Consider the following 26713-nt stretch of genomic DNA (forward strand, 5'->3'; position numbering starts at 1 on the left):
ATTGCCCTTGAGTCTGGATAAACACGCCAGCTCCTCGTACTGACAACCAGAAGCAGCAAGACAGGGGCTGATTCACGCAGCCTTTATTCCCTGCTGGTCTCATGCCCGGAGAGAAGGTGCCTTTCCTCCAGGATCCAGGGAGGAGTGACCCCAAGGTACCCAGGCGTTGTGGCAATTTGGGGCTTTTATGGAGAGGTCTCTGTAACGGGAGCGATACGCTGCACCTGAGTGAGACAGCTTTAGGAGGTGGGACAGGGACAGTCCCACGCCCTGGATCAGGACTCCTGGCTTGTCTCACTGCTTCTCTGTGCCTCCCTGTGTGCTCCCAGCCTGTGCCTTGTGTGGTTGGGTGCCTCAGTGTCACTGCTCACAGAAGCAGACAGAAGATTTTTGCAGTGCCAGGGTTTGAGGTCCAGTGGAGAATCTCTCAGGAGAGAGCCCAGCTCTTGATCTCCACGTGGCTCAACCCTGGCCCCCCTCTGCTGGGGAAGGTCACGTTCAGGGTTGAAGGTGGCATTTATGGGTTCAGCACAAGCAAAGGGAGTGGGGAGTAAAAGCAGAATCAGCTGGGTCCCACCTGCAAGGTGCTGGTCAGAGCCTGCCCTCCCTCACCAGCAGCGCTGCCTTTGCACAATGCTCGGTCCACTCTGGCCAGGGATGAGCTCAAAGCATCTGCCTTAAATGTGGCCCTGGGCTTGAAGAAGTTTGTGTCTGTCTGTTACTCAGACGGGCCAAAGATAATGAAGTTTGGATCAGGCTCCCCCCACCTTTTGGGGTGCTTGGGCAATGGAGGTGGTTGGGTTTGGCTGGCTGTGGGAGCTGTGGGACGGGGAGCTGCCTCCGAAGCCCAGGGCTGGGAGCTCCTGGCTCGGTGCCTGGGGCCCTTCTGGTCCTATCGGTGTGCTCCTGAAGCTCACAGGGTCTGGGGGGCTGCTTCAGACCAGCCAAAATTACAAAAATAACCTGACATGACAAGTGCCGGGGCCACTCCATCTGAGGACAGTAGGCAAGCTTCAAAAACCATCTCCCAGGGCAACAGGGCCTGACCTTTTGTTTCGCCGTCGTGTGCTCCATCACCAGGATAAACAAACACAGCCTGGCCCTGGGGCTCCCGTTCACCTTTGCAGGACCGTGCCTCTGTCACAACCCGTTTCAAAGCCACCCCCGGACCTCAGGAGACACCTGTGTCATGGCACAGCCCGTGCCCACGCCAGCACCGGGAGCTGCAGGGTTCAAAGAGAGGGGCACGGTCCGGCTGCCAGCGCTGGAGATGGAGCAGGGGGAAGAGAGTTTGGATGCGATTCAGGCTCTCCTGGAGCACGACACTGGCAGGCATTAGCCTTCTCCCCTCGGGGTTTTTCCTCCCCTGACTTGGGGCTATCGGCTCTGGCCTCAGTGTCCGCAAGGGAAGCACAAAGACCGGGGAGCTCAAGCCCTGGATCTCTGCCAGTCCCCGTGCCCAGGGGACGGACACAGCACCCACCTGGCACCGGAGACACGTGCCAGGAGGTTGGCGCCGTGGGATTGCTACCTAGGCGTGGAGTTGTGGAAAAAAAACCAAACCCATCTAGATGACACCTGCGGGGCTGGGGAGAGGGAAGGGGGCATGGACGGGGGGTGTCTGTGGAGGGCTCATTGTCCCTGTGGGGAGATTTTGGCTGAGACTGTTCACGGACAGACCCGAAGCAGGGCGGCGGGCAGGTGTCCGGCTGCCCGTGGTGCCAGAGCCGAACACGAGCTTGTTGTGTCTTTGCACAGACACCAGGCGGCTCCGTCTGTCCGGACACCCAGGGTGCTGAGTGACATTAATTACCCGAAAGATCAAATGCACCGCGCCTGTGCCTCTGTGCAGCAGCCAGCGGGGTCCCAGGACTGCTGTGAGAGCGTTGGGTGGGAAGTCCTAAACCTGCCGTGCCCCTGGCCCCGGGACAATGGGTCCACCCTGTGAGACCCCAGAGTCCCTGCTGGCAGTCCCCGGAGGAGATTCTCTCATGTCTGATAGGGCTGAGCTCCCTTGGCAGAGTGATAAGAAAGCCCTGTTCCTCCTGCACAGTCTCCCGCTCTCACGGGGCTCACTGGAGGATTAGGAAGTTAATCTTCTTCAGGACATCGAGCTCCCTGCTGAGTCTGACCCCCAAAAAAAGCAGTGCGGAGCAGCTGGGCGCTGGCACAAAGCCCCTTCCTTCCCTGCGGGAGCTGCCCCATGGGCGAGCCCGGCTGCCTGCAGGCAGCCTCCCCATGGCACCCCTTCCTCATCTGTCGCAGGGCTGGGGGAGCCCGGTGCTGGGCCATGGGTGGCTCTTAGGGTGGCACCTGGCCCTGGTGCCCACCATCTCCTGCATCCCCTGGAGCAGAGGGAGACCTGCTCTTGCACTTGCTTGCTCTTATTCTGCCTGGCCGCCCCTAGGGACTGTCTGCCCCCCGAGACAGACTCTCTCTCCCACCCGCTCCCAATAAATCTCTGAAGTACTCATACTCTCCCTGCTTCACTCTCTGGGCATTTGGTCCAACTCCAAAGTCAGGAGGGTTCTGCCCTGAGCGCGCACACACAAATGGTCCATTCTCATCCATTCGGAGGCGTTCAGGACCAGCGAAAGGAGACCTCCAGCTGCAATAACAGATGAGCTGGGCAAAAACCGCAGCAGGGGAATTTTGCACCCTGTGTGCTCTTATTCCTCCCACGAAACTGAGGAGGTGGGCTGGCTCCCCCTGCCTGCTTGCCCACTCTGACAGCACGTGGAGGGGGATGGCGAGTACAACTCTCATCCCAGCAGCTCAAGAGTTGTGGTCCCAGCAGAGCTCAGGGACAGTCACCAGGACACAGCAAGAGGGCTGGAGGCAGCGGTGCCACCAAGGCAATTGCGATGCCAGGAGCTGCAGCAAAGGGCTGCGAGCAGCAGATTCAGGGCGAGCGGGGAGCACTGTGCGTGGTGCCCTCTGCGCTGCACGGCTTTGCAGATCGGCCCCTGGCCAGGTCTCAGCACATCTGCGCTGCTTGCAGGTTGCTCCCTGATGTGCCACCAGCCCTGGGGACATTTCTGCCTGGGGAGGTGGAGGTGGGGAGGTCTGCATCCTGCCCTGCTCGCTGCTGGCGTGCAGGTGCTTCCAGGCAGGGCAGGGACTGAGAAGACCTGGGAGGGGACACAGAGGATTTTGGTTCCTCCTGGCCCTGCTAATACCTTCTAGGACCCTTTGAAAACACCACTTCTCCTCACTTAAGGTCCTGGAGAAACTCCACAGCATGCACTCCTCTGGCAGAAAAAAACCTTGCATGCTTTTCCCTGTCCCTTTTCCCCAGGTGGGAAGCACAAGGCAGGCAGGGGCAGGACCCTTTGGGGCAATTCATGATGTGTTGCCCCAGCTCCAGAGCCCTCCCAGCCCGGTGTGGCCGCCTGCCCTCAGCTCACAGTTCAAAGCCAGCTCGTTGCCCCCTCCTGCCCAAGACGGAGCAGCTCTGCTCCAGGTCATCTCTGCAGCTTCACACGTCTGCTCAGAAATCTCCTTGCCGACCTTGGCCCTTCTTTAGTCCACGTTCGGTAACTTTCCACTGCTCCGAGCTCCGGCCTGCCTGCGCTGAGGTAGGAGAGAACTGGTTGTGCTGGGCAGGAACCACTTCTCGTGCCCAGCTGGTTCCACCTGGGAGCCCACCGCCACGAGTGAGCGCCCAGCACCCTGACCACGCCACGCATGGGTCCCACCTCACTGCGACATCCCCCCAGCTGCCGACCGCTGTGTGCCTCAGTGTGCAACGTGCTCCGGGCCCCTCTCCTGGAGCCTGGGAGGCATAGCAAGCACCCTGCCAGCATGGCTTTTCGTGGCAGCACCCTCATCCCCTGGGCGCAGGGCTGTGCCTCCATCTGCTTCTTGCTGCTGGCCCTGATGGGCGCAGCCAAGCCATCGTGGCTGGAAAAGTGGTTTGGGATGCAGCAAACCCACCCCCAGGGTCCCAGGTCTGCTCCCAGCTTCTCTGGGGCCACGTCCCTGTGCCAGTGGGATGGGGAGAGCAACCTCTTCTTGCACAAGGAACCTTGAAGTCTTGTTCCTCCTACCGCCTTGCCCGAGATAAGCCTTCCCTGGAGGGTTGTTTATTAGGAAACTTCCCCCCCGCCCCCTCCATCCCCGAGCCGTCCTTTGCTCTTGAACCCGGAGGAGAAGGAATACCTGAGAAGGAGCAGCTGTACCCACCTGGGGTAAGAAACCCATAAAAGTCGTGCAGCTCCATTGACCAGGAGCTGCTGGGCTCCGCACAGTGCTGGGGACCTGCTGTGACCCCGTGTCCCCCCACCCCGCAGAAGGGGGCTGCTGGCCTCGCCAGGCACGGGGAACAATTCAGCCTGGCTCAGCGGGGTCCCCCGGTGGGTGACGGGGACCGGCCTTGGTGCTGCAGGAAACTGGGGGGGATGTGTGAGCCAGGGGGACTTTGGTCAACCGTGACCGAGGAAGATGGCTATCGAGTGGGCTGACCCTAAAGGGCGGGTAATGGTCAGCTATCAGATGCCTTTAGGGTGACCAAATAGCCGTGTAATGGGCCCCGAGCTGGAGTGGGCCGAGGGCCCCCAGGGTGCAGATTGCAGCCTGGATAAGGCACCCCGGTAGTTCAACTCCCATCCATTATTTAAATGCAAAGGTAAATGCTTCCACCTTTGGAGCTGGAATGGTGCCGTGGGCTGGCTGCCTCCTGGAGGCACCCGGGGCCATTCAGCAGGAGCCCCTGGGCAGGGGCCGCCCCCTGTGGCCATGGAAGGGGAGTCCTCCTCTCCAGTGGGTGCTGCACCACAGGGATGGGGGGCAAGGTAGGGTGCCACTGGGGTGCAGGATTTGACCCCACGTTCTTCTCTCCGCTCCTTCCTGTGCCAGCACTGGGGAGCAAGAGATGTTGGTGCCGCGCTGTCAGCTCTGAGGACAGGGACAGCCACGCTCGCCGTCCCCACAGCCAGACACCAGGCCTGCGTGGCATTTCTCCTGCTGACAGCTGGCTTCAGACAAGGCGGTGGGACAAGCAGGTGGGTCTCAGCGCTGATCCGGCAGAAGAAACCTACACACGTATAAATACCAACCGCATGCAGCCAGTGCCAGCTTCTGGCCCCATCCGGCCGGTGGCTGACCCTGAGCCCCCGAAACCTGGAGGTGGGATGGAGAGCTGCAGTGCCCAGCACCAACAAATATGACGGCAGCAGCCCCCGCTTGGAGGTTTTTCCCTTTAATGGTTTGGTTTTTGTTTTGTACATTCGTAAAACTGTGAACAATAAATAGTGTGGTTGACCTCTGCTTCCCGCCTGTCCCCCAGCTTTCTGCGGAGGCGGGAGAGGCCGTGAGCAATGCAGCAAGGGCTGCGGGCACCGGCTGCCACCCCGGCACCGCTGAGCGGGGTGGGTCCCAGCTTGGGGCGGTGGGATGGAGGGCAGGGGAGGCGACCTGTGTTCAAGCAATACATCAGCTGAAAAGGGGGAAAGGCGGCACCGTCTGGTGGTCTGGGCACTGACCTCCTGCTGAAGTCCACGGCTGATGGTCACAGAGCCCAGCTCCCCCACCAGTGTCTCTTGGGCACTCCCAAGTGCCCAAAATTTGCTGGGAAATAAAACACGATGCTCGGGGCTGGAAGGAGATGGGGCTCCAGGGCAGGCAGAGGGACCCAGAAGTCCTGATGTTTCTCAGAGGAGGTAAGGGCCAAGTGGGCAGGAACGGATATCACAGGAAAACAGAGCTCCAGCTTCTGTGCATCTCCCCAGGCCAGGGGCGAGGGGCCTGGCATGGAAAATGCACAGAGAAGCTGGTGTGGGGGAGAGAGCAGGGAGCCCTGAGATGGGATGGGGAGATGCTGGTGCAGGGGAGAGCTGTGGGATGAAGGACATAGGAAGGGGTGGGGTGGCAGGTTGGGCACAGGGTGACAGAGGGGCACAGGGTGGCAGAAGAGGCTGGAGAGAGATGGATAGGCTTTTTGGGAGTGGGTAGTGTGAGCAAGGTGCTTGGTATGGAGAGGGCTGCTGTGCTGGTGATGTTATGGCATTCAAAGATCACAGCGCTGTTCAAACCCAGAAAGAAAGACCCAACTCCACCTCTCCTGGGCTCCAGGATCAAGCATCCTGCACTCAAGCCCTGGGGTTTCTTATGGTCAGGTCTCCTGATCTTCACTAGACTTATGGAGCCAGGGCCATGCTGGGAAGCAGCAGGACATGACCCACCAGGAAGATGTGGAGCTGGCCATAGAAGGGCCATGGTAAGTGAGAAGTAAACCCCACTGACAAGTTGCAAGCTTTGTTTAGAGAGCAATCTGGTGAGGAGAGTCAGTGTTTTCTGTTGCTTGGGTCCATCAAAGCTCTTGGGAGCCCCAGGCTGCATGTGGGGCTTGCCTTCTTCAGCCACCCATGTCCTCCTCGTGCCCAGAGAAGATCCAGTGCCTTAAGCTCCCGTGCTGCGCTGCACGGGTCCCCTATTTGTGGCATTGCTTTCTGTCCCCTTTGGCTCTCCTCCTGCCCCCATCTGGGTTCTTCTCATTGTGGTAATGAGCAGCCAGGTCAAGTCAGTGGAGGCCCTGGCTGCTGGCAGGAGAACTCTCCATCTCTTGAACAGTGTGGACGGGAGAAAAAAGGGCCGAGGAGAGCATGTTATTATACCCACCGTGCTGGTAAGAAGCCCAGGAAAGCCTGGCCCAGGCATGGGGACTTCCTGGCCAGAGCAGACGCTGCCCAGCATGGTCGTAGGGGACAGGGCGGTTGGCTCCCCACCTGGCTGGGGAGCAGCTGCTTGGGGTCATTCCAGCATGGGACAGGCCAGGTAGCTCCATATCCCAAAGTCCCCTTGCAGCTGTTTTTAGGGTCTTTGTCCCTTGAGCAGTGGGGTTCACGGCAGCATCGCCTCACCCATTTTGCTGTCCCATTTAGCAACATTTTGGGGAATTAGGAGTAGTGGGCAGGAGCTTGTGGGAGTGGTACCCTGCAGGGGCATGGGTCTTTTGGAGGAACGTGCATCGTGTCTGCATGGGGAGAGGCCGAGGGGACAGAGGGAGGGAAGCTCATTTCTGCGGAAAGGCAAGAGAAGGAGCCAGACACTGGAAGAGCTGTGGGCAGGAACGTGTCCCCACAGCCCAGCAGTCCCCACGCATGGCAAGTCCTCGTGGAGCCTCTCAGCAGAGCGCTCAGCACCCAAGTGTGGAGCTGTGGTTTGAGGCAAGGTGTCTCTCACATCTTCATGTCGTCGTGGCTGGGAAGATGTTCTTGTGTCTACAGCGTGGAAAATATTTGTCCTCTCGGTCGGTCCGTCTGGGCAACCGATTGCCTGCTGTGACCCTGAAGCCACCAGGAGAGGAAGCAGCCACGGCTTTGCTCTGTACAAGGGTGACAACCAGAATCTGTTTGAGCACAACCACATCTGGACTCAGGCTTGGCCTTGCAGACACCCATTCGTGGTCCTGCCCCTGTCTGCAAGTCCGGGAGCTGGGCTGCACAAGTCCCTGAGTGTCTCTGATGAGAAGGGTGGATGAGCCTCCTGCTGAAAGCCAGGTGCTTTTAGCAGCTTTCTTTTCTTGCCTGCTAGTGACTTCCCGTTCAAAGCGAGCTCCAGGACTGGGGAGCCGAGGCTGTTGAGCATGCAGAGCCCAGGAGGACAGTGGGGAGAGGGGCACAAGGCTGTTTTCTTAGGCCTTGTGGGGTCGGGCAGTGGTGAAGCTTTCAGCTGTGGGGAAGAGGGGGAGCGGAGAGGAGGGACAGTAGGAAGGTCAAGCATGAGGTGGCTAGTGAGATCCAGGAGCTTTCAAGCAAGGTGGACTTAGGGGTCGGCATGCAGAGGGCTGTGGACGCACACGGCATCTGTCTCGTTGGGAAGGCCGCAGGACACGGAGCGCTGCATGGCCCGGCAGCCCAGGGGCCCGTCCTCGGTGGTGACCGGGAGCTGAGGGCCCTGGGTGGCACTGGATCTGCCGTCAGAGCAGAGCAGGACGCTGGAGTCTGCCTCGCACTTGGTGGTACGGCTGTAGTAGGGCTCCATGACGTGCCGGAGCTCCAGCGGCACGGTGAGCGGCAGGACCTCGGCCTTGATCACTGCACCCAGGTGGTCCTCGGAGGAGGACGCCCGGAGGCTCTCGGAGCGGCTCATCTTGATCAGCAAGTCGATGGTTTTGTTCTCGGCCTCGAGGAGGCAGCTCGGCAGCCCCTCCTCACCTCCAGCATCACCCGTGGCCGTGCATTTGTTGAGGGTCCCCTGGTCTTTGCCATGGAGCTTCTCACTGGCCAGGCCCATATTGCACGGCTCCTTCTTGGCCTGCTGGCCCTTCTCCAGGCCTTCGGAGGATCTCTTCACCGAGAGGTCCAGAGGCCCCTCGTGGGTTTTGGTGGCTTTCTCCAGTGCCTGGTGGATGTGGTACAGCTCCCTTCGGATTTTGACTAGCTGGTCCCTCAGCTCTTTTTGCCCGGGAGTGTCCTCCTTTGCCAGATCAGACAGTTTCTTCTCCACCTCTTGGTACTCCTCTAAGGTTTTGGACAGGTCCCCGATAAGCACGGTCGTAGCCTCAGAATCTGTCATGGTGGCAGAAGTCTCTTGTGGTCTGCTCTGCTTGCAGAGGCCGTGGTCTGGGCCAGCACCCCCCAAGGGCAAGACTTCAGAGTCATTGCCCCTCTCCGGTTCCTCTGGCCAGCCTGCAAGGACATCCGTGTGCCAGTGATCCAGGACCCTGGGGATGTGGCCGGTGTTGGCCCTTGAACCGCTGCAGAGGAGAAACGGATACAGTCACTTGGGAGAGCGCTTGGAGGGGATCTCTGCAGCCAGCCTGAGAACAGGCAAGAGGCAGGTGGAGATAGAAAAGCACGGAGAGCTTCTCCAGGGAAGGTTCCTCTGGGTGCCAAAAGCTGTGGTTTTGACGGTGACATTTTTCTTGGCGCCACAGCTGGACTTGCACAATCAGGGGAGGAACTGAAATTTTGTTAAAAGGAGCTGTGCACATTTCTAGCCCCGGGTAAAAGGAAATATTTGGAAGCGTGACCCTCCCTCTGGGCTTTGAAACCAGAAGGCAAATCAAAGGAATGCAAATGTGGATGTTTAAAAATAGTCAACAATTGTTCCAGCAACCGTGGGATACTCGGGGACCCCAGAGGAGATTCCCTGGTGCCTAGGGAGGGCAGGTCCACACTGCACAGACCCCACTTAGCTTCTGGCTCTGTATGAAATGGGGGAAAGCAAGGGGCAGCAAGTGGTGACACAGCCCAGGAGCCTGGACATGCCTGAAGGCTGTTCAGGTCCTGGAGGGCAGAAAGCCCTGCCGTGGGTGGGTGCTGGCTGTCTGGTGGCCGGACCACCAGCCTGGAGTGTGCTGAGCCCTTGGAGACTCACTGCATGGTCTAGAGGCAAGGGGTGGACTGGGGATACAACAGGGTACAAAGATGGTGCTTAGGGCCAGCCAGATGTAAGGAAGAGGCAGAAATCAGACACCTTACCTGCTCTGGTAGCTGAGTTTTCCAGGCATCAGCATTTCAGGTCCTATCAAATCCAGATCATTGGAGGTAAGCTTCCTCTTCAGGTTGTTGCCTGCAGGGCTGCTGGTCTCCAGACAGGTCACTGCCGGCAACTCTGCCTTCCGGACGCCGCTGGGGACAAAAGTGCCATCCTTCATCCCTACCAAATTTTGGTACATGTCAGTGGCTGGCTTTTTGCGTAGGTTGTTGAGGCCCAAATCTGGGTTGCTCTCCTTCTCTTGGGACAGCCACTTCTCCTCTTCTTCCTGCCCCAGCATGGCTCCGTGGCTGAGCTCAGAGGCTGCCTCCTCTCTGCCGCCTTTGGGCCAAGGAAAGCTCGTTTTCAGAACCGGTACCTTCAGCAGCCCCGCTTTGGTCGGCTCATTGGGGGGTTTGGCCTGGGGAGGTGTGGGCAGGACGGAGCCCACCAGCTGCTGGGCCTCTGGCTTGCTGGAGGACATTTTGCCTTCAGTGGAGCTGAAGGTGTGCTCAAAGAGCAAGGGATAGTAGAAGCGGGGGAGGAAGGCTGAGCGCTCAGGGCTCTGCAGAGGCTGGAAGTGGGAGGTATGCGGGTGCATCAGCTGGGCCGTGGAGGCCAGGAAGGGCAGCTGAGCCAAGTGTGGGTGAGTTGTCGCGCTGTTGGCCATGGTGGGGCTCAGGTAGGAGAAGAGACTGGGGTTCAGCGGATAGTTAATACCCAGCAGTGAGAGGTTGAGGCCCTGAGGTTCGTGGTAGTCACTGTACGCTGGAGGGGGGTAGCAAGGGATGATGTTGCTGTCAGTACAAGGTGGGGAGGCCTCAGGTGTGTTCCTTCTTTGCCCATTTGCCACCAGTTTCCACTGCTCCATGAGGATCCCACTGCTTGCCAGGCATTTCTTTGGCACTTTGCAATGCTTTGGCTTAGCTTCTAGGTCTGGGGAGGCCATTTCCCTGCTTTTCATGACATGGTTCTTGAGGGAGAAGACATCAGTGATGATGAAGTCAGGCTCCACCTCCTTGCAAGGTTTGTCTCGCTTGTTCTTGAAGCCAAAGACCAAAGTGTTCACTTCTGGTTCAGCTGGGTCACCTTGGCAACCCGCCTCTTCGTTTTTCTCCTTCTTCTCCCCCGCATCCATCTGCCTCAAGAGGCCAGCCACATCCTCCTCCTCCTCCTGGAATGGGCCACCTTCTTCACCAGCCCCTTCAGCAGGCAGGATCTCCACCCCTGGCATCTGCTTTTCCTCATGGCCATCCCTGCCAGGGGTCTGCTTGATCCTACCCGACCCTCCCAATGTGGCCGAGGAGTCGCAGGTCTCCGGCTCGTCCCGGCGCCCACGCAGCCGGGTGGCCTCAGTGGCGTGCAGGAGCCGCAGCTCCGGGTGGAGCAGGTTGCCCTTCTTGTAGGGCCAGTCAGACTCAATGAGGAGGGAGAGGGAGTTCTTGCACAGGCTGTACTTCATGTGGTTGTAGAGGTGGGACTTCTCCATGCAGGTGAAGGGGCACTGGAAACACTTGTAGTTGTACGGCTTGCCCCATGGCCTTGGGATGTAGTGGGGCTTTTTTGGCTTCCTTTCCTTGTGCTTGTAGACAGAGGTCATCTTGCAGCCCACATCATCCTTGGACATGGTAGTGGGTACCTGGAGACGGCTCCTGGTGAGAATGGAGGGGCTCGGCACCTGAATCTCCCCGCACCTCCCCAGGGACTGCTGCGTGCCCTGGAAGGAGACAATGCGGGAGCTGGTGAGCTGTGCAGCCTTGCCAAGCCCTGCTCGTACACAGACGTTGTCAGAGAGGATGGTCAGACAGACAGACCTGCTGGGGAGAGGCAGATGGACTGACTTTAACCTGACATTGCTACTGGATATGGGCAGCACCATCTCCAGATTGCCGCAGGCACCTGGGGCCATTCAGGGAAACAAGCTGGGACACTGGGGACAGTGTGGTCTGAGCCCATGCGGGAAGAGAGGCCCAAGGCAGGGCAGCCAGGACCAGAGCGGCCAGGGCAGGTTCAGGCGGCCGCTCCAAGCTGCCATGGGCACTTGTCCCCACTGGACCGGTGTGCACCCAGCCCAGCCCAGCCGTAGCCTGGCTGCAGCACCCGAGGGCTGATTCAAGGTTGCGGAGTCCCAGGTATCCTTAGCGTCCACAGGCACCCTCTGCTCATGGCCCCTCCTCATGCCCCGTGCCAGTGGTAGCCCTGGGGACAGTGCCACCAGCCCCGCACTCAGGTGGTGAGCTGGGCTGGAGGATGCTCTCATGTGCTGGGGGCTCCTCCACGTTCTGCTCACCACCAGGACCAAGTGGCATCACCACCCGCCTCTTCTGCGGAGCACAGCATGAGCATTTGTAGGCCAGGACAGGGAGGACCTGCGGAGGACCCTTTCCACTCTCTTACTGAGATCTGTCATCAGACATCCTGCCAGCAATGGGGACAGGGGACAGGGAACGGGGCCTGGGGACAGCCCTGCGTGCCCACGTGCCAGTTGAACTGGAAGCTGACCCTGCCACTGAGAGCTGCTCTTGCAGAAAATAGGAAAAAAACTTCCCTGTGCCATGAACCCATGTCCCCTACTTTGATTGGAACCTGTTGAAGCGCTGGGGCTCACAGGGGAGCAGCGGGGTACAGAACTGGCCCATCTCAGCAGGATGTGCAGGCAGAGCTCAGGGCCTCCTGCCTGGGGGATCACCTCCACGGGCAATGGCCCCCCAGCACACCCAGAGCGAGCGGCTTGTCCTTGAGACCTCGGCCACCTGCGTGCGTCACGGCTGGGAGCTGTGAGAGCCCTGCGCGGGCGCTGTGGTACCCAGGCGAGCAGAAGGGATGTGGAGGTGGCTATGCAGGGTGGGTGCCCTCCGTGCAGCCACAGCACCTGGCCGCATCCTGCCCTTTCTCCCCAGCATCACTCCTGGCTCCAGCCACCAAGCTCCGTGCAGCCTCACGGGCCCTGGACTGGGCTGTGCCCTGTCCCCCCTCCCCATTAGAGGGCAAGAAACACGGAGCAGTTGAGTGGGAGCCATGCCTCGTGCCGCACGTTTGCAGGTCAGTTGAACAAACATTTGCTGTTTATACACCAGAGGCAGATTAAATCTTTCCTGGGAGACTGGAACTGCTTGTTCCATTCCTGCACACTTGGTCCTTCTCCTCCAACCCTGCTGCGGGAGCCATTCCCCCTGTATCTGGGGCTGTGGGGACAGCAGGGAGACAGTCCTGCATGGGGACAGGGAGACGTGGCCACCTCCACCTCCCAGCATAGCGGAGAGGAACGGAAAGGGGGGAGCAGAGGAAGAGATGGAGATGGGGTGGGAAAATGCCCCGTATGAGAGCCAGGGGCCAGGGGAGGAAGGCTCGGGTGCAGTGGAGGCATCCCCAGAGCTGGATCAGGCCCTGCGGAGCCGGGAGCCAGGCGTTGTGGCTCCTGGTTGCTGAGCAGTTCCCGCACCAGCAGATCTTCGTGGTCTGCTGAGTCTCGCTCTGCCACAACGCATTATTTCCAGTGGGCTGTCAGCTGCGGCCGTGCGGGGCCGTGCCTGGGGGCAGCGCGCGGCAGGGACTGTGCACCTGTGCCTGGGAATTGCAGCATCCCTGCTCTCCTCCCCAGGATGCAGGGAGGGGGGCACGGTCAGATGGAAGGAGTGGAGGGGCAAGGGGAAAAGAAAGAGATGGAGAGACAAAGGGAGCAAAGAAGGGAGAGATGCTCAGGAAAGAGATGTGCAGTCTCTGGTGCTCCAGTACTTTAAAAATCTCAGACCCAGCCTGAGCTGCAGGGTTATAAGCGATCCATGCAACATTAAGGACAGCTGGACTGGATCGCATCAAGAGCCCACCCGGCTCATGTCTCTAATAACAACCGAAACAGATTCCCAGGATGTAGGGCAAGCATCTACGGTACTGCTCCAATTTTCCCCAAACCTCAGCCACTGCAGCTCATCCCCACAGCAGACATGGAGTTTCCGTAGCACCCGCTGGTGGCCCTCCCCTCCACGAATCTACAGGGGCTTCTCTTGAAGCCAAGCGAATGTTGAGCGCCCAAAACATCCTGCAGCAGGGAGTTCCCAGCACACCGCACTGCTTCCTGAGCCGGTCCCTCCCACAAGTTCCCTTCGACGCCCTCCAACACTTTGGCTGGAGAAGATGGCGCCCACAGTCCCTGACCACGCTCTGGCCACATGGGGGGAGTCTGTGGCTCGCCATCACACCCCTGCTTCACCACCTTCTTTCCAGGCTGAAGCTGGACACAGGGCCAGCCGTTGCAGCCCTCTCCCCCTTTTCATAGGCATACCTGAGCAGCCTGTTCAGGGAAGGGAGAGACAAAAAGACTGATGGAGTGATCTGCTTCAAAGACAGGCCTTCTTCACAGCACGTGTCCATCGGAGAAGCCCTGCCACTGTGAACCTGCCCTGATGCCTGTCTTTGCAGACACCTAAGAGCTTTTCTGGCTGGAGCAAGGATCCCACTCTCAAGCTGCTGTCCTCCCTTTGCCCTCGAAGTCCTCCAGTGCAGTGTGTAGGCTGCCAGGGAGCCACACCACCACGGAAATTGGTAGCCATCAGCCTTTCCCATAGCACATGGCAAGGAAGAAGGGCCATGGGAGAAGCGCTGAGGTTCCCGTGGTCTTGTGAGCTGGTTCCACCCTGCACGGTTGTCACCCTGTGCCAACTGTGTGCCAGGGACAACTGCAGGGGGAAAGACAGTCCCACACATTGGTGTCCAAACCACTCATGCCCCAGGGGCTGGGCATCGCAACCATCTCTGTGGTCCCTGCAGGGCAATTTTCCAGCAGCATTTTCTGCAGCAGGGAGCTGGCTGCCCAAATGATGGTGCTCGGCAGGACGGTGCAGCAGGGGGAGGACGGCTTTTCTATGGGATGTGCCACTTACCCTGATCCAGCCCCACAAACTATCCCTTTCCTGCCATTACCCAGAACCCCCCCAACCTGGTGCTTCCTGGGGGATTTTATCCCATTTTCAGCAGTGCCGAGCCTGGAGCAGGCAGAGAGTCTTTGCAGGGAGCGGGTGGCAGCGGGGAGCCGCCGATCAATGCAAACCACTTTCCCTACACTGCATGCTTTTGCTGCAGGGGCTACTTGGCTATTAGCGGATATCGGGTCCTTTTTTTGTTTTCATAGCCCGGGGTTGTGTGATTTGAGCTTTTAAGCGTTTATCAGAGGCTGGGGTGAGGGCAATTGGCCATGGCAAAGCAGCAGGCACTTGGAAGAGGGGGGAAGCCTGGCTCGTGGGGCCCAGGAGCTCCCAACCTCCCTGAACCTCACCCCATGTGGGGGCTGAGTGCTGAACTGCTCTTGTGTGCCATAAAACAACTGCATGGGGCCATCCTTTGGGGCCCCTGTGTCAACAGATTTGAGACAATGCCCACCCGGATATTTGCCTTACTCCTGCTTGGTCTCCACTGACGGCGCTCATCTCTAAATAAATTTTGCACCTTTATGCAGCCCAAACTGCTTTACAGGCAAAATGTCCAAACCCAATTGCCTAAAAATCTGGTCGCATTTGGATTCCCAACCTTTAGATTTCCAGCATTTTGGGGGATCCGGAGTTTCTGCTTTGGAAAGCTCATGTCTACAGAGAGCTTTTGGTGAGGGCCGCCTGCAGCCCCAAAGCCAGTCTGACCCCAAACACCAGCCCAGACATGAGGTGGCTCCGTCTCAGTGAGCACTGCTGCCTTCTGGAGCGAGGCTGTCTGGGGTCACCCACCCAGCCTCGGCGAGTCCTCCACGCCCCATGATGAACCTGCTCCCTGGTGTGTGCCTGAGCCACAGCACCTTTGTGCACACAAGTCTTCCCTACTTGTGGGTCAAAATTTTCTCCTCCCTTTTGTGCTCTTGTTCAAGAAGCGTTTCTATGTCTCTCACCTCTCCTGAGCTCTCTGCCTCCAGCCTCCATCCCCAAAAAGCAGCCGTCTCTCCCTGAGCCTCAGCTAGCCTGAAGACCCCCTGAGGCAACCCCGGCATCCTACGGAAAGCAGCGTGGTGGTGAGCGTTCAACCAAGCGACAGGGGGTTGGAGCCTTGTCTGCTGCCCTCCGCCCATGACACACAGCTCACAGGCTCCTGGAGAGATGAGATGAGGCCGCGAGAGCCTCCAGGCTGCTCCCCATGGACGCGAGCGTTCTCCACCGCAAAAGGCTTTCCTCCCGCAGCCCTTCCTGCCGCAGCCCCCCAGGGCAGGAGGCAGGTCCTGGTGAGGAGATGTAAGTCTGTCTCTCCACATTACATCAGCCACCCGCACGAGCTCGTGTCTGGGCCGCACCGCAGGGTTTCCCTGCTTCTTCCTCCACCTCTACTGCTACCTGCTCTTGGAGCCCCAGGAGAGCACAGGCGCCCCGCCATGGATTTAGTGGCTCAATTGCACACAGAGCTCCAGATGTGAAGACAACATCAGTCTCCAGATGAAAATGTGTGGCTGGGTAGAGGGGAAAGTGGCTGTGTGCAAGCCATTAGGGTCAGCAGCACGGCTGGCACCCAAAGGCATGCAGAGAAGATGGTGCCCCTGGCTGGCATGGTGGGCAGGGGAAGAGGACAACCATGTGGAGAGGGCTGGGGGTGGGTTGAGAAGCCCATGCATCTGGAGAGGAAGGCACTGGCCAGCTCTCCTGCATGGTGAAGTCTGTGTCATGCCTGTGATGTGCAGGGCTCCTGGAGGTCAAAACGGCCCCGCAGTGTTACCCTGCTTGTTCCCAAGGGGCTGGAAGGCTGCTTGATATAGCCACCTTCGTGCTTGATGTGATACATGGAAGGTTTCCATAACTTCTTTCAGTTTCTGTGACCTCTAAGGTTTCTTTCTCTGCTTACAGGTTTCTTTTTCTCTCACTGGCCTGATATGAGGTCTGACAGCCCCATGTTGGTGTCCCACAGCCTGGGACCACACGCCCTGGGGATGTCCTCACAGCCTTCCACCTGGCCCACCTCTGGAGCTGGTGGTCCATCTCTAGCCCCTTCGTGAGCACGGGTCCCCAGGCTGGGGACACAATGCACCCCACCACCTCCCCTGCAAAGCAGTGAGCTCTGTCCTATAATGGGGTGCATTGCATCACCCCTGGACCCTTCAGAAGGCCCCACAACCTTCTGAAACTTCTGTGATCAAGTTCCTGAGCACCAGTACTAAGGAGCTTTCTCCTCCTTTTCACTTTCCACTTACCCTTACTCATTTCACACTCTTCAAATGCTCTTGGAATGGGAGGGATAAGAAGTGAAGATCTCCTTCCTTTGCTTTTGCTGGGCTGGCAGAGGCCAGCAATCGCAGTGTCACCTGAGGCACCCCAGAGGTGCCCCCTTCTCGATACAACCCTTCTCACACCCTGTGCTTCAGCCAGCTCTCCTCCACGAAGAACCTGCTGTGCTTGTATGATCTGCTCATGCATCCTGCTCCACCGAATCAGTCCCCATTTAACAACCAGAAAATTCACCATATTCCAGCTCAAATCCATGCAATTTCCTTTGAGAACTGGGGCACGAAACCTTCACCCCTCCGCTCCTAGCCCACCTTCTGCCTTGCAGCCCAACTTTCTTCTGCTCCTGCACGTGTCCATTGCTGCACCCTCACCTCCTTTCCCTCTGCTCCAGGAGAGGCTCTCCACGCATGGACACCAAAAGCACTGCCCTCAGCTTTCCCCATCCCTGCCTTTCTGTCCCCATTCGGTGCTTCCTGCTCCCTTCAGGATCTTTCCCACCCTCTGGGAAAAAAAAAAAAAAATTAAATAAAAATAAAAATAAAAAACTTGGTTCAGCTCTGGCAGACAGAGTGACAGAGTTCTGGCTCTGCTCGTGTCATGGACCTGGCTCCACGGCTGCCTCGTGCCCAGACGTGCTCCTTGCCTGCAAAGCTGCTTTGCAGCCAGCCGGCCCCTGACGTGTCCTGCGGTACGGGGTTGCTCCCTCTGCTTCCCTCTGCTGAGCTCTGGCACTCTGAGCACAACCCTCTGAGTCCAGCCCGTGGTTTGCCCACCTTGCAGTTCACTCATCCATATGCATCTGGCTGTGACAATACTTCTGGAGACCACAGCGAAGACCCTGCTAAAATCCCATAAACATCGCATCTCTCCCCTATCCAGACAGCCCCTTTTTCTCCTCGCAGCAGGTAAATTCACCCTGGCTGTGCCCGGGCACCCTCTCGGCATTCAGGAGGCTGGCAATATTCAAGGTAAAAGCTGGTAGGGGTGTGGGAGATGATGCTCCAGGTCTGCAGCACACAGCACTGACTGCAGCACCAGTGCTGCCTCAAGGGCAGGGTCCGGTGCAGTTTGGAGACCACGTCCCACAGAATCCAGCCCAATCTGCTCCAGCTGCTGAATAAATAACGGAATGGCAAGTGGTGCACTGCTGTCTGAAGGGGCTGCGGGAGCAGCGAGGGAAGGTGTGGACCGGGAGGGACGGTGCGACCGACTCCGTCGGAGGTGCAGGAGATGAACCAGCCAGGAGCATGGGATCACCCTGACTCTGGGCCAGAAAACCGGGGACACCCCAAAGAATTTTCTACAGAATTAAAACGAGTCTTTTTCCCGGGGGATAACATGCCGAAAGTGCTGGCTGTCAGCAGAGAGCACAAGGGGACACGGCCCTGCGTTGCCGGCGGGGAATACCTGCGCAGGAGAGGTGGCAGCGCTCCTCGCAGCCGCTTTGCGGACAGATCTCCCCCAAAACGCACATTTAGTCTCAGGCAGGAACATTTGCAACGCTGCAGGCCATTCGCTCACCTGGAGGCAGCAGCAGCCGCTCTGTTCCTCGACGAGGACGTTGGGTTTGTATCAGCGCGGATGAAGGCGGCTCCCTGGGTGCTGCTCCCCCAGGGCCGCCCCGCTGCCAGCCCCCAGCCCGGACCCCGCGCCCTCGGCATCGCTGGGGCCGAGAGGTGACCCTGCCTCTAACAGCGACCCAGCCGGGTCTGTATGGCCAAGTAATGACCGGGAAGACTAACGGCCTGAGGCAGAGCCACTGGGGCTGTATGCTGGGTGTTATTAACTGGTGTAAAGCTCGGAAGGCAGCTTTTTAACCTCTTCTGTGCCGTGGGACCATGGGAATCGGCTGCAAAGCTGCATTTTTTTGTGTCCCAGGTAGCCCAGCACTGCATGTTGGCTCCAGAGGGGCCATTTTGTGCCTCCCTCCTCCAAACCAGGGTTGCACCAAAGCATTGCTGGGCTTTGAAACACCAGAAAGGGTGAGAAGACCCAGGGGCAGTGCCCCAAGCCTGCCCTGTGTCGGTCCTGGGGTTTGCCACTGCTGATACACATTTGGGACCTACCCACCTCATTTCCTTACCACCTTTTTTTCTTTAAGAGCCTGAGAATGCTCTGTGCTGTGAAATGCTCTTCATTACATGACCCATTGATTTAATTGTCAAAATTATTGCGAACATTCATTCTCTGGTATGAATTCTCTGGTATATCTCTATTCGGCACCATTAAACATCGCAGTAACTAACCTTCAAAATTCAGCAGCTCAGCTTAGTTTTTGCTCCCATTAGGAAGAATTTAGAGGGAAAAACATGGGTAATATGGATAATACTGTCTTACTTCTAAATCTCATATTTTCCCTCCATTTGTATTTGTCTTTCGCGATTACAAACATTTATCACATTTCCAAGCCTAAAAAACAACAACAACAACAAAAACACAAAACATTGCTCTTGATTTTTCTATGATCACAGGGAGGAAAATGCAGTCCTTGGGAAAGAGCACGCAAAATGAATCCGTGCCCTGTGCATGCCCAGCCTGATCACCGACACACTGCTTCGCTTCCCAGTCGGGAGCAACGTCAGCCCTCCGCAGCACGCCACACGGCAGCGGGGAAACCGTCCAAAATCCGCCACAAACTTTCTATTGTAAAAGACTCGCGTGAGCAAATTCCCGGCAAAGGCAATTGGACATGTCATTAGGAGAGCAATCCAAGCAGAAAGGCCCCATATGACCTCCCGGTGCCGAGCGCCTTTAATAAGATGGAGCAGCGACACTTTGCAAAAATTTCGGTGACTGGATCAAAGAGCATCACTTTGAAATAATTTAAGCCCTGTGCCGAGCAGTGTCTTTCCCCGCAGTGCCCCCGTTCCTGCAGTTAGCTCAGCCCTTTCCCAGTGCCCACACATTCCTCTGGCACCTGAGCCCCAGCTCACGCTGCTGGGCTCCCCGTTTTCAGTGGGCTGATTTCTGGGGGCAATGCAAACCAGTGGGGTATGGCAGCCTTCACCTCGGGAAAGCTTCCCCCTCCGGGTCCTCGGTGGGGTGCTGTCCTTGGGGTCACCCCTGCCCCTCGACCCCCTCGGCCCCCTCGCCCACCTGCCCAACCCCTTCCTGCCCCGACGGGCACCGAATCGGCAGGACTTACAGCTCAGCCCGCTCCCCGCCTGCGCTGAGCGTCCGGCTGGGCCCCTGCTCTGCTCTGGGACGGAGAGGAGCGGGGCAGGTGCCTTTGGATGCTGCTCCCGAGCATTTACAGGGCTGTTTGCAGACAACATCAAACTCGGGAACAGAAGCGCAAACCCAGGAGTCATTCCCCCCTCCCTCACCGTCCCTCCCCACCCTCTTGCTCGGTCTCATTTGTACCGATTTGCCCCGCAGGCTTCTTTCTGATTTGCCATGGCCCTGGCAGAGCTGCGGCCAGGGAGGGGGAGCGGCCGGGGGCTGGCGTGGGGGTGCGTGCCGGAGCTGGGGAGGGCGGTGGGGAGAGGGACAGGCCAACAGGAGCCCGGCTTGCCAAAAGCAGTTCAGACCTAGAAACAGCTTTAATGCGCGCAGACGGAGCAGGCTGGGAGCAAAACCAGCTGGGCTGGAGGAGAACGTGCTCGGCAGGCAGCGCGGCACGCCGGTTTGGGGCCGGGTGCGTGAGCAGCTCGGGGCCGGCTCCTTGCACCAGCCCTCACCCCCATGGGGTGGCGTGGGCAGCCCCGGGTGCAAAAAATCCCCTCCCGGCGTCACCTTCTCCCATTGACACACGATGGGCAGGGTGCCAGGCTGGCTCTCTGCGGCATTAATCATTTACCTGCTGCAGCCAGCCGCCCATGCCCTGATGCCTCGTGCACCGTACCTCCAGCGGTGCGAGATGTCCCCTTTGCGCAGCGCATTGGGGTCCCTTGTACTGGGACAGCCCTGCCATCATCCCCACCCCTAGAGCTTGTGCCCTGGGATCCCTGTGCGTAGTTTAATGCAATTTCTGAAAATCCGACCCTCCCCAAACTGCCCAAGGCTCTGGCCTGGCTTGTCTCTTTGGGGCCGAGCGAGGGGACCCTGCATACCCTCTCGCTGCTGACCCACAGGCTCTCCATCACCGGGCTGTGTCCTTGGCTCAGTATTTTACAGCTCAGCAGGGCTCTGGTGCCAGTGCCCAAGTACCGGGTCTGGCACCGCGCACGGCGGGCACAGCAGAGCGGGGACCTGCAGCTGTCCCTGCTGCCCCCTCAGCTCCCCACTCCCTGCCTTCGCTCTTGTCCCCGAGCCGTGGCGGGGACGCAGCCCTTCCTGGGCACGTTGCAGGCAGCCGGCCCCAATCTGCCGCAGCACAGGGCCACCTGTGCTGGCTGCCCATGCCATCTGCGCGCGGGAAGGTCGGGGACAGCCGGCTGCCACCCCCCACCCCGGGCCAGTGAGCAGAGGGACAGCCTGGGGTGGGTCTGGGGCACGGCTGCCTCCCCGCACCCCAGGGTGCCGGCACCTGGTGAGGGGAACAGCGGCAGCCCCCATGTGGGCTTCTCCCTGGGTCTGCAACCATGGAAGTGGTTTGATGGGGTCTTAGCCCCTTGGGGGGTGCCTGGGTGCCAGCCAGCAGAGGGGACGGGGACGGCTGCAGTCTGCCGTCCTGCCTGTCCCAGCTCAGCATCCCGAGAGCTCCTGGCCGAGCCGGGCACTGGTGAGTTAATTCCCAGCCCCACGGCACAGCGGCAGTGGCTGCCCGCTGCTGGCCGGCACGCTGGCCTTTGATGAGATGATAACAGAGCCCGCCCGGTGCCTTGCTACAGGTCGCCAGAAACTTTTCTTCGTCACCAGCTGCTGGAAAGGTCAAGGTGTCCTCCTCCCCGTGCTAATCCTGGCCCCTGCCCTTTCGCTGCCGTATGCCGGACCCGACCGAGCCGTCTCATTGCGGCCGCATCCCCGGCGTGCGTTGGGAGGGCTGGGGAATGCCTGCTCAGGGCTGGGAGCAATGCGGGTGATGTGGCTGGGGTTCCCTTCTCTGGTCCCACGGGGTCTGAGCCCATGGGGTGCCCGGTGCTGGGGACACAAAGAGGAGCACAGGTCGGGGGGAGGTCCCTGGGAGCCCTGCACCAGCCCTCGCCCAAGGACCTGTCCTTCAGCACAGGTGCGTGGCAGCCTCCCCGCAGCGGCCAGGCCGGCGCCAGTGCCAGCAGGGAGAGTCAGGGGGTGCTGGCGATGGTGCACAAACCATCCCACATCTTCCTGGTGCCACCCAAAACCAGGGAGCAGAAAGGGACCTCTCCCCTCCCCATGGACAACAGGGCAGGAAAAGGGGATTCTCCCTGAAAATTGCTCTTTGCCCAAATGCAGCAATTTTTTTTTTTTTTCCCCTAATTCTGGAAAATGCCCAAACCTTCATCTCCAGTCTCTCCTGGGGGATGCTCGTGCAGCTGCAGGGAGCAGTCGGTGTGTCGGTGACGCTGCCGGCTGGGCAGGGACCCGCAGGCGTGCTGCTGCCCCGGGAGCTGTCGGGGCCCAGCTCGGCACACGCAGCCCTGCCTCAGCTCCAACGGGGCCCCAGAGGCGCTCGGGGCCGCAGCTCGGGGTGGCTCTGCCCCATCCCAGCCGGCTCAGCCTGGCATGGGGCAGCGGGGCCGTGGGGCCGGCAGGAGGTGCCCAGGAGGAGCCCAGCCCCAGCCTTCCCTTCCCTGCCTTGCCCCGACTGCATGGCGCTGTGAGGCCTGGGCTCGCTGTACAAAGCCCAGCCTTCCACAGCTCTGGGCCAACCTGAAGAGGCTGAAGAGAGGCCCTGGGGAGCTTTCCCGTGCCTCTTTGTTCGTGGAGCAAAGATATTCCCAGCCCCGAACCTATATAGATTGGCCCTTAAACTAAAACAACCTCCGGGGACCAAAGAAACAAAAGTGGGTTTTGGTTGTGTTTTGTTTTGTTTTGTGGTGTTTTGTTTCCTGCTTAGACAGCCTTTGCCCAGGAGGGGTTAGCATGAAAAATGCATGTGGGGATTGGGGGAATGGGGGAGCGTGAGGAAGAAGCTATCGATCAAGCAGCTCTGAAAGCCACACAGCTGTGCCAGCCCCGTTGCCGCCGCGGCGCTTCCCGGCCGCCGGCTCGGTGCTGTGCCGGGGCTGGGGACCGGCCTCGCGCCCCGGTGGGCGCCCGCGGCCCAGAGAGGTGCCGGCACCCAGGGGCAGTCGAGTGCCTCCGCAGCCCCTGCGAGCCCCCAGGCGGGCTCGTTTCGGGTGGCTTCTCTCCTCCTGTCACTTGCAGCTGCCCCCGGGTCAGATCTGCAAGGCTGGGGGGGGGCTTGGTGGGGGACATCCCCTTCGGGCCCCCAGCTGTGCCTGCCTCTCCCCACGGAAAAATCCCCTCCTGCACACGTCAGAAGGGGCTCAGGCCCTTTCCCCCCCTGCTCAGCAGTGGGATCTGGGGGCTGTTTCCCCAAGCAGTGCCAGCACCGTAAGGAGGACCTAATAAACAGCAAGTGCTTTGCCTCCTGTGCCGACCGAGACCCGTCCGCCAGCCCCGCTGCCTCCACGCTGCTCCGCTGCAGCACGTCAGCGGCTCCTTGCACGTAGCAGGCCCCCAGACCTGCTGCCCCAAGCTGGAGCTGGGTCTGCACCATGGGGTCCCCTCGGTCACAGCATCTGTCCCGTGGGACCGGTGGCAGGGAGCAGCGAGGGGCCGGGATGGGAAAAACCCACTGATGTCCATGCTTCTCCCTCTTGGTGGACAGCGAAGAATCAGCACTACGGGTCTGCGTTTTTAACCCCTCTGAGGGCAAGCGGAGCTTTTGCCAAAGCCTGAATTCTCCTGCAGCAGGGCAGGCTTGATATGGGAATTGCTCAGGCAGATTGTCAAAGGGTGTAACAGGGTTCAGGGCCCCAAAAGTCTCTGCTGTGGCACCCTGTGCGGCATGTGCTTGTCACCCAAGCTTTGCTTGGCTGACTTTGCAGAGGGAAAGGTGCTGCCGCTGGCAGGGTGCAGTGAAGCCAGCATGGCGGAAGAAAGGGGGGGGGGGGGGCAAATCTGAGAGCATCTGCCACCATGAAGGGTTTTAAAAGCTGAAAACACCAGCAGCTCCCCCCTTCCCACAGCTGCACGCAGCTGCTGTCCTCTGCTGTCCCGCAGACAGGGTCCAAGCATGAGCAGGGGGCGAGGGGACTCCCCAGGACTCCCATCTTCCTGGTGATGCTGAGCTATGGAAGGGAATTGGATTTCCACCTTTGGCCAGGAAAAGTTCCCGGTAGCAGGAAGATGCTGGAGAGTTTGGCCCAAATTGATGGCACCGCAGGATGCCCTGCATGGACTGCTGAGGTCCGACGAGCCCCCAGCACCCCGCAGGTGCCGTTTCCTGCAGTGTCTGGGTGTCCCTGTCCAGCAGGGTCCTCTGAGTCCCCTCTTGAAAGTGCAGTTTCAATCAAGATCTTATTTCTGATTCCCCAACAAAGAACGAGAAATGACGTCCCTGCCTGGGCAGGCACAGGGCTGCGCAGCACAGGCTGGCATCGCGCGGTGCGGGCAGGCAGGTGAAGTGAGCAGATGGGGAAACTGAGGCATGAGCACAGGAGCATCCTCTCGGGTTCAACCTAGCCTCCTCTCCCTTTTTCCACTCAAAGAAATTTTAGCACATATAAGCAGAAATCCACAAACATATTCGATTTAACCTTTTTGCCCCTCTTTAACCAGTTCACAATGACAGCCGCCTGCCCTGGGACCGCAGCAGCTTGCTCAAGTTCCTGGAAGTTCACCGAGGTTTCGCAGCCCTGAATGCAGCCTGGGCTCCTCAGCCCCCACCCCGCGGTCAGACACAGCCGAAACCCCAATGAACGGCAGAAAAAAAAAAAAAAAGGCAACAAGAACTCTGCACGAGCATCGAGACTGTGTAGCTGTTGCTAGGAATATCTGCCATTCAGCAGGGCACAAACTATCCCAGGCACGAAGTCTGGTCCCCCCGTGTGAGAACAGATACACGGCACAAGGAAAGCCCCAGCAGGTGCTCTGTAAGGACCCCCCCCACGCCCAGACAGACAGATAGACACTGTGTGCTTTGTTTGCTTCGCCTTTTAACCGTGTTATCTCCAGCCCACATCCCCCATTCAGCCCCAGCTGGGAACAGTTTCCTTTGCAAAGGAAATTCCAGCGCAGGAAGGTGAAGGCATCCAGGCAGACGCTGAAGGATTCAGGGTTAGGAAAAAAAAAAAAAAAGGAAAAAAAATAAAGTGCTTTTTAAAGTTGTTTGCACTTGTTCTGCTCCATTGGAAAAGGCAGGGTGCAGGGAGCCCCGCCGCCTGGAGATGTCCCAGAGCAGCACGGGTGTCCCAGGCACAAGAAATGGGAGCGAGCAGAGCTGGCTCGGGATGCTCCGCAGCTGATGGCATCTGCGCTTGCAGGGCGCGGGGCTGAGGCTGGGCTCTGCCGCACACCCGGTCCTCACCTCCTCGGCTGACTCGCACAGGCACCGAAAGGGATTAAACCCCCCCAGAATCACACCCCGAACTGCAGAAGCCAGCCGGCTGTGCTGCTGCCTGGCGCGAGTCCCTCGCACCTTCCCCTTCCCGAGCCGGGCTCCGGGCGAGGAGCCGCGGGGACTCACCTGCACGAGGGCTGCTCTCCCGGCCGCCGCTCCGCTCCGCCTGATGTTCGCTCTGTGGAAGTGGGAAGCGTTTTAGATCGTGCAGTAGGTTATATATTGTCTGCAAGTCTGGCCCTAGGGCGTCCATCCGTTGGTCCTGCTCTGCTCCTGCCCCTATATGGGAGGCAGCATCACATGCTGCACGGCTCCCAGCTATCTGCCTGGCCGAAGGGGAGACGGAGAGGAGACAGGGGGAAGAAAATTAAAAGGATCTTCATCAGCATGAAAGAGACAGAGAGAATTTCTCAGTGTAAAACCCACCAGCCAGAAATCCCTGCCTGACCCGAACTTTCCCCGTTCTCCGTTTGTGATCGTGGCTCCCAGCGGCCCCCTTTCATGTGCTCTTCAAGGCCTCCAGATGTGAAGGCGAGCTCGCCTTGATCCCGCGCCTGCCTCGCTGCCAGAGCAGGTGAGGGGCCGCACACTCACTTGCAGGCGCTCTGGCTGCAAAATATTTATATTGCCCCTGCGTGCTGCACAGCTGGGGCCACCGGGCTGCACCCGGGGCTTTCCAACCATCCTTCCCCAACCCCAGGTCCTGTGGCTTCAGGGCCACCGAGCTCCTGGGTGGGCCTCCTGGTGCACCGGGAGGAGCCCTGGGACCAAGGCAGCCGCCTCCAGCCGCCCGAGCCGGAGGTGGGGAGCACCTCGGGGACCACTGAGGACAACGGGAGGCAGCTGCACCCACTGCCCTGCCAGGTGGTCCTGGTGGTTTGAGGACGTTTCTCCTCAAGGGAGAAGTGCCCTCCCTTTGTTCCATCCTCAGCCTCCCGCGCAGCCAGGGGCCACACCAGGTTGTGCTGGGAATGGTTTCTCATCGGCACAAAACCCCGTTTCACATCATTCTCCACCAAGTTTCAGCTGGTGGCTTCTCTGCCCTTGAGTCATTTCTCTGTCCATAATTACTGGATCCTGTTTTTCTTATGAATGTGGTATTTCCTTTTTTTTTCTTTTTTTTTTTTTTCTTTTATCTTGTTACGACCCAAAACCTAAGCATCTTTCATGAAATATATGGTTTGTTTTGCTCCCTTCTCTTTCACTGTCTCCCCTTTCCCGAAGTAGCCCAGCCTGGACCGGCTGCACTGCCATGCCTCTGCACACAGGGAGCGTGGCTGGTGCCCTGGTGATGTGCTCACAAGGTCTGAGATCCTGCCCACAAACCTGTACCTTCTTCTCACCTGCAATTCCACGTCCTTGAAAAATACCTGGGGAAAAAAAAATAGCTTTGTGCTGCTGTGAGAAGAGCACAGACCTTTCTCAGGCCACTTTCTTGTGGCTGCTGCTACTAGCTTTTGACTGGGAAGGTCCCATCTTGGGTCAGACAGCGCTATTAGGGACAGCTCGATGAAATGGTTCAGGTGAATTATTCCATAGGCAAAGTGGGGAGTTCTCATTATGAGGGAAATGCTTTTTTCTCCTTAGTTTCAATGACATTTGGGCCCATTTCAACCTCTTAAGGCTTCCAATGACTCTTTCAGCAATTCTGAACATGCAGTTCTTATGCTGA

General features: G+C 58.9%; 1 protein-coding gene and 1 long non-coding RNA gene across 4 annotated transcripts; one reads left to right on the forward strand and one right to left on the reverse strand.

Moving 5' to 3' along the window:
- The first annotated feature begins 19 nt into the window (after positions 1-19).
- On the forward strand, positions 20-6400 carry LOC310881963. The gene is made up of 2 exons (XR_014572726.1): positions 20-155; positions 4858-6400. It is a non-coding gene; the product is annotated as an uncharacterized lncRNA (long non-coding RNA).
- On the reverse strand, positions 5185-26367 carry PRR35 (proline rich 35). 3 transcript variants are annotated; one of them, XM_083799960.1, is made up of 3 exons: positions 25168-26367; positions 9426-11137; positions 5185-8698 (listed from the first exon to the last, which is right to left on the reverse strand). In XM_083799960.1, exons 2-3 carry the CDS (start codon positions 11045-11047, stop codon positions 7765-7767), a joined length of 2556 nt encoding a protein of 851 aa, XP_083656086.1. In that variant the 5' UTR covers positions 11048-11137; positions 25168-26367; the 3' UTR covers positions 5185-7764. The 3 variants fall into 3 exon arrangements, with proteins under 3 accessions (XP_083656086.1, XP_083656084.1, XP_083656085.1); XM_083799958.1 differs by lacking the exon at positions 25168-26367 and adding an exon at positions 21970-23634; XM_083799959.1 differs by lacking the exon at positions 25168-26367 and adding an exon at positions 19756-19890.
- Between the last annotated feature and the right edge of the window lie 346 nt (positions 26368-26713).

Source organism: Anser anser (assembly GCF_964211835.1).
Source record: "Anser anser genome assembly, chromosome: 15".
NCBI lineage: Eukaryota > Metazoa > Chordata > Aves > Anseriformes > Anatidae > Anser > Anser anser.

Bases quoted from the DNA above. Each gene is read 5' to 3' on its own strand.
- PRR35 (XM_083799958.1), bottom strand. The intron at 8,699-9,425 runs GTAAGGTGTCTG...TCTCCTCTGCAG, and splicing joins AAACTCAGCTACCAGAGCAG to CGGTTCAAGGGCCAACACCG.